The sequence below is a fragment of the Oncorhynchus mykiss genome, chromosome 8 (assembly GCF_013265735.2).
Source record: "Oncorhynchus mykiss isolate Arlee chromosome 8, USDA_OmykA_1.1, whole genome shotgun sequence".
Taxonomy (NCBI): domain Eukaryota; kingdom Metazoa; phylum Chordata; class Actinopteri; order Salmoniformes; family Salmonidae; genus Oncorhynchus; species Oncorhynchus mykiss.
This window is the reverse complement of record NC_048572.1, coordinates 51,377,193-51,383,285: the sequence shown is the minus strand read 5'-3', so window position 1 is coordinate 51,383,285 and position 6,093 is coordinate 51,377,193. Positions and strand designations below refer to the sequence as shown.

Genomic DNA, 6,093 nt, shown 5'->3' with positions numbered 1-6,093 from the left:
GACAAAAAAATATATATTTTCATAATGAGTAAGACATAAGGCAATAACACTTCACATCAAGTTCTTAAGTGTAGTAACTTTATGATTATTACAATAGCAACATTGGGAATTGCTTGATAACTGCACAATAGTGGAGTTATTACCCAAGTGGAATAAGGAACAGTGCCTATTCCTCTTGTATACAGTACTTACAAAAACTCTCAGCTCATTATGCTAAAATGCAAATGCCAAAGTATGATGTCACAACAAGCTAATAAAATGTTGGTTAAAAGTCATTACAGTTTTATTACACCGACACAAGAACAGTTTAGTGTTAAGTGTTACTGAGCATGCGAACAGTAACAATATGGCTATTAAATGTTGAAAGGAAACTAAATATCCCAAAACTGATCCCTTGAATCAGCTAAAGCCAAGGTAGGTGCAGAATCATGTTAGTTTTTTTGTATTCTGAGTAATCTATCCCTTTAAAGATGGCATCGTGTGTGTGTTTGAAACAAGAACACTTGTCCTCAGATGGACACAGAGTTTCAAAGTTGTTTTTTGCTAAGCGTCCAACTTGCTGTTTGTAAGTGTCTTTTGAATGCCTCTGCAGAATGTTCAGGTATCATTCAATTCATTCCAACGTTTTACCTTTTCAGTGGCATGTTGAACGAGTCATACAGTAGTTGAGCGTCACAACGTATCTATACCTGTCTGTACAAAATATCATTGGTTCATTGGTTTGACTTGATTATGCACACCTGGGTTAATGGATATTCAGGGAATTGGATATTTACAATCATGTAGTAATGTATTAATAACTGTATTGTGTAGATCAAATATGGCTGTCAGATAGATTGGAACTGTACAGGAGATTGTGCTTGCTATTCGTGATATTTCTATCTTCAACATGCAGCTCCAGATAGAGCCCTGCCATTAGTTGAAGGTCAATAGTTTCTGAAAAGTAGTACATTCCCGAGATCTGTATTCAATTTCTTTTTTTTTAAGGAGTTGCTTTCTCAGATCTGTATTCAAATAGATGTAAAAAGTAGTACTTTTTTGGATCTGTATTCAAATAGTTGTAGTCACCTCCCAAATAACTATTTGTTCCCTCTCAGAAATAGCTATATGTTCAAAACTCTATGTAGTACATGTATCACTAAGAGAATGTCCAAATGAATAATGTATACATTTATGCAGTACAAATAATACAGTAGAAGGCATATTTGTATTCCCATATTCATCTTTATATTTTAATACTTCATATAGTGTCACGTTCTGACCTTAGTTCCTTTGTTTTGTCTTTTGTTTTAGTATGGTCAGGGCGTGAGTTGGGTGGGTTGTCTATGTTAGTTTGTCTATGATTTTCTATTTCTGTGTTTGGCCTGGTATGGTTCTCAATCAGAGGCAGCTGTCAATCGTTGTCCCTGATTGAGAACCATATTTAGGTAGCCTGTTTTCCATTGTGTTTTGTGGGTGGTTGTTTCCTGTTCAGTGTTTTTGTTTCACCTTTCAGGACGGTTTGTTTGTCATGTTTGTTGTTTTGTCTAGTGTTGCATATTTCATTAAATAATATGAACACTTACCACCCTGCACCTTGGTCCTCCTCTCTTTCCCCAGACGACAAGCATTACATATAGCTAATAACCTTGAAGTTTATATGAATTTTAATGGGGGAGTGTAGTAGTTGGTTGGACTGAATTAGTCTCAGTAGTTTAGCCAAGCTGTGGGGGAGGGATCTTAGACCAATCCTCCGTACAGAATATTTCCAGATCCTTGAAATCTTTCATGTGCGCTTATGGACTGCTCTCTTCAATTCAAACAACAGGGTTTCAAAGGGGCTCATGTCAGGAGACTGAGATGGCCATTGCAAAATGTTGATTTTGTGGTCAATTAACCATTTCTTTGTGGATTTTGATGTGTGCTTGGCATTATTGTCTTGCTGGAAGATCCTCAAGTTTCAGCCTCCTGACAGAGGCAACCAGGTTTTTGGCTAAATAATTTTGACCCCTCTTTAAAATATATACAGTACTTGTGAAACACAATCTATTTCTCTGAGCAATTGTATTTGTATAAAATAATATAATTTTCCAATTTGAGCATATAATATAGCTCAGTAGTTGTGTGATATTTACTTCATACCATTTTTTGTTGTTGTTGCTCATCTTAATCAAGGGTGCCAACTATTTTGGACCTGACTGTATGTGACATCCATTTCAATCATCCATTTCAATCCATTTCAGTCTCCCCAAAGCTCTCATTTCCATTTGCTGCGAGCAAATATCATTAACAAGGTTATTCAAAAACTGCTAGATTTTGTTAGTTCAGACTGCAGTTAAACTAACTGTCACCCTACACTGAGACAAGCAAAACTTTTCGTTCCTATTCTTTCCATTCATTCTTTCCATTCTCCCCCTCAGGTGTTGTGTCCCCATAAACCACAATGGCTCAGTATAACTGTTCCTCTCTGGGTCTACCTGCCACCACTCCTGACCAGCTGGGTTGGAATTTGTCCTGGGCCCTGGGCAACATCAGTGCTGATGACATGGAGGACATGTGCCTGAGTCGGAGTCAGTACCTGGAGAAGTTTCTAGGCTTCCGGCGGTCACCCATGTTCCTGCCTGTCTGCATTACCTTCCTCATCATCTTCATTGTGGGATTGTTTGGGAACATGCTCACCTGCAGCGTCATCGTGCGCAACAAGGTGATGCGGACGCCAACCAACTACTACCTGTTCAGTCTGGCCGTGTCCGACTTATTGGTCCTAGTCCTGGGTATGCCATTGGAACTCTATGAGATGTGGAGCAACTACCCATTCCTGTTCGGTTCTGGCGGCTGCTACTTCAAGACCTTCCTGTTCGAGACTGTCTGCTTTGCGTCCATCCTCATTATAACAGTGCTGAGCGTGGAGCGATACATCGCCGTGATACACCCGCTCAAGGTCAAGCACGTCGCCACTCGTGCCCACGCCAAGCACGTCATCCTGATGCTGTGGGCCATGTCCATGGCGTGCGCCGTGCCCAACACCAGCCTCCATGGGGTGGCCGTGCTAGGAACCCGGTTCGGGCGCCAATTCCCAGAGTCGACCATTTGCATGATGGTGAAGCCCCGGTGGATATACAACCTGATTATCCAGGTGACCACGCTGGTCTTCTTCCTGCTGCCCATGCTCATCATCACCGGGCTGTACCTTCGCATTGGCCTGCAGTTGAGGATGGAGAGGGGCATGCAGGGGCTGGGGACCGGGCCGAGTTTTGGTTCTGACAGACACTGGAGTGTCCACAGGCAGCAGCAGACGGCACGCCACCGACAGGTCACCAAAATGCTATGTGAGTTTCACATCCACTGTCTCTATAGTACCAGAATGTCCTGGACATGTGCCGATTATAGACCTACTGTATATCTATATTCAATTGTGATTTAAAACTCTTTCAATTAGCAAGATGCTGTGTAAGTCCTCACCCACTTTCTCTACAGTACCAGAAGGGTTGAGAGGAGATAAGAGGAAATGAGAAATTATTGCCCGATATCTCAATTGAATTGGGATTTCAAGGTGTTTTCTGAAGTACAAACTAAAAGATTAGTTCCTAATCATGTCCATTGTTACTTAAATATTGCTCTTGCTTTCAGATGATAAGATGTTCTGGAAAGTGACAAATTATAGACCGATCTCTTTTGAATTTGGACTTAAAATTCTGTGCTGAGGATACAAACCAATATATTAGTTTCTGAACATGTTTATTGTCACGTAAACATGTCTTGTTCTCAATGTCTGCAAATGTATTTTCTTCTATCCTCCTGTCCACTTGCCTGTCTGTCTGCATCTGTCTGTCGGGAGTGCCTAGCTGCCCCTCCGTCAGCTTGCTTTTCTGTCCATCCATCAGTCCATCTAACTGTCCGCCTTCCCACCAGGCGTACTGGTGATCGTCTTCGGCATCTGCTGGGCTCCCTTCCACATTGACCGCCTCATGTGGAGCTTCATAAACTCCTGGACTGGCCACCACCACCTGGTCTTTGAGTACGTCCACATAGTCTCCGGGGTCTTCTTCTACCTCAGCTCGGTGGTCAACCCCATCCTCTACAGCCTCATGTCCACCCGCTTCCGGGAGATGTTCCGGCAGGTCACGTGTCGCTACGGCCCATGTGGGGGTCACGTGCGCAGGCTGACCTCCGGCTGCACCCAACTGACCCTGCGTAGTACTGCCGCAACACAATGGGACCCCAGAGAGGATCACCCCAGACAGAGAGGAGCGCCACGTGTACGTAGACTCCAACCACCAGCCTGTATATGCCAACACAAGCCCGGATTAGATATGGGTGAGGGGGTGGGGGTACCAAAACGAGGCTCAAAAAAAGAACCAGGATTTGGTACCAAAATGACCGTATTTGTGACTGAATGAACGTGTACGGTGAAAGTTTGGATGGAGCGAAAGCAACTGCGTTGACGTTTTGGCCTCGACTTTGGTGTAGAATTCTCACCGGGGATACCAACATGAAACAAGATTAATAACAAATGTATCACTGATTGAATGTGTACAGTGAGAGTGGCTAGAGCGAAAGTTGTCCTTGTTCTTCGTTCGGATATTAATATTCCGGTGGAACACATCATTCATAAAGCTTATCTAATAATTGAACTGTGAAAAAGAAACAGTACCCAGCTTTGTAAATTCGCTTATTGATGTGTAATCCGTGAAGCTTGAATATCTTATTCTGTTCAAATGTTTCAGGAGGCACAATTATAGGTTGTAGCGGTCTTCTTAACTGTCTTCTTCAATGTGTTGTTGTACCGTTTCGGTGTACTAGCTATACCATCAAAATCCCACTCACTATGAATGTATAGCACAGACAATATGGAAGTACAGTACATGGGAGATGGAAAAGACGAAAATGTGACATGCGATTTACGCATAACATCCTTAAAGAAATGGAAAAAGGGGGGGAATTTCCATCGACAGTAAGTGAACACATGTGCTAAACACATGCTATGTGCCTTTGTAGTACTACTCCAAAATGTATAGTATTTAGCTTCAAGTGCTTTCTGGAAACTGCCATCTTTTGTTCCTGTGTAAACTGATTTAGAATTCAACATTTTTACAACGACAACAGTTTCCAGCATCACCTACATTTTCATTGCTAAACAACATGTATCATATTTAGGAATTATTTGCATGCTCCCATTGAGTCTCAAATGTTTTGGAATGGTCTTCAGTATAAAGAGACATGGTTGAGATACCTGTCATGTTGTCATGTGGTTTTAGTAAGGGCTTGATTGTTTACAGAATAATAATTACATTGCTTTTAAGAAGCCTATTGTAAAGCATGCACATTAAACAGTGCTTTAGGTGTCACTACAGGCACCCTGGTTCGAATCCAGGCTGTATCACAACCGGCTGTGATTGGGAGTCCCACAGGGCGGCACACAATTGGCCCAGGTTGGGCCGGAGTAGGCTGCCATTGTAAATAAGAATTTGTTCTTAACTGACTTGCCTGGTTAAATAAAACAATTACAAAAAACCGTTTCAACTTTATGGTTTTATTGAGGAGATGCATGACAAATCCTTTATTTTTATTTTTTGTTATTTCCGTGATTCAATTGCAACAGTGTAATTGAAACGTAAGAGAAAATAAATACTGCATGGGGATTACCAATGAATTCATCACAGGCATATCCTAAAGCCAATATGTGTTTGATCCCACAAGTTTGATAGGAACACATTCCTTCAAGATGAATAAGACTTCTCTTGACCTTTCCCCGTGTGACCTTGAGAATATTCCATAAGATGTAATATAGGGACAGCTGATTGTATTCACAATCTGTCCGGTTGAATGACAGCACTGGGGGAACAGTATAAAGGTCCCACAGTTCCCCCGCTTTTACCTTTGACCTCTGCTGGATTTCTGCTCTCCTAATCAAGTAGTATAATAGACCAAAAAGGTCTTTAGCTTTATATATAACAACAACACTGTTCGACTTGTAGTAAAAAGCCTAATGTACACTGCATGTACGCAACGCAACAACGCTACGAAAAATGTAGATCCTGTGTACACACGGGTCAAGTTTGTAATTGTGGGGCTGCACACGTCTGAGTTTTTTTTTGTTGCTACACAATGCCA

At 41.8% G+C, this 6,093-nt stretch overlaps 1 protein-coding gene across 1 annotated transcript; it reads left to right on the top strand.

Annotated features, from left to right (window-relative positions):
* Window positions 1–2,422: 2,422 nt before the first annotated feature.
* Window positions 2,423–5,382, top strand: LOC110530046 (neuromedin-U receptor 1-like). Its single transcript, XM_021612824.2, has 2 exons — window positions 2,423–3,308; window positions 3,892–5,382. The coding sequence occupies exons 1-2, from the start codon at window positions 2,423–2,425 to the stop codon at window positions 4,377–4,379; spliced, it is 1,374 nt and encodes a 457-aa protein (XP_021468499.2). The 3' UTR covers window positions 4,380–5,382.
* Window positions 5,383–6,093: the final 711 nt, after the last annotated feature.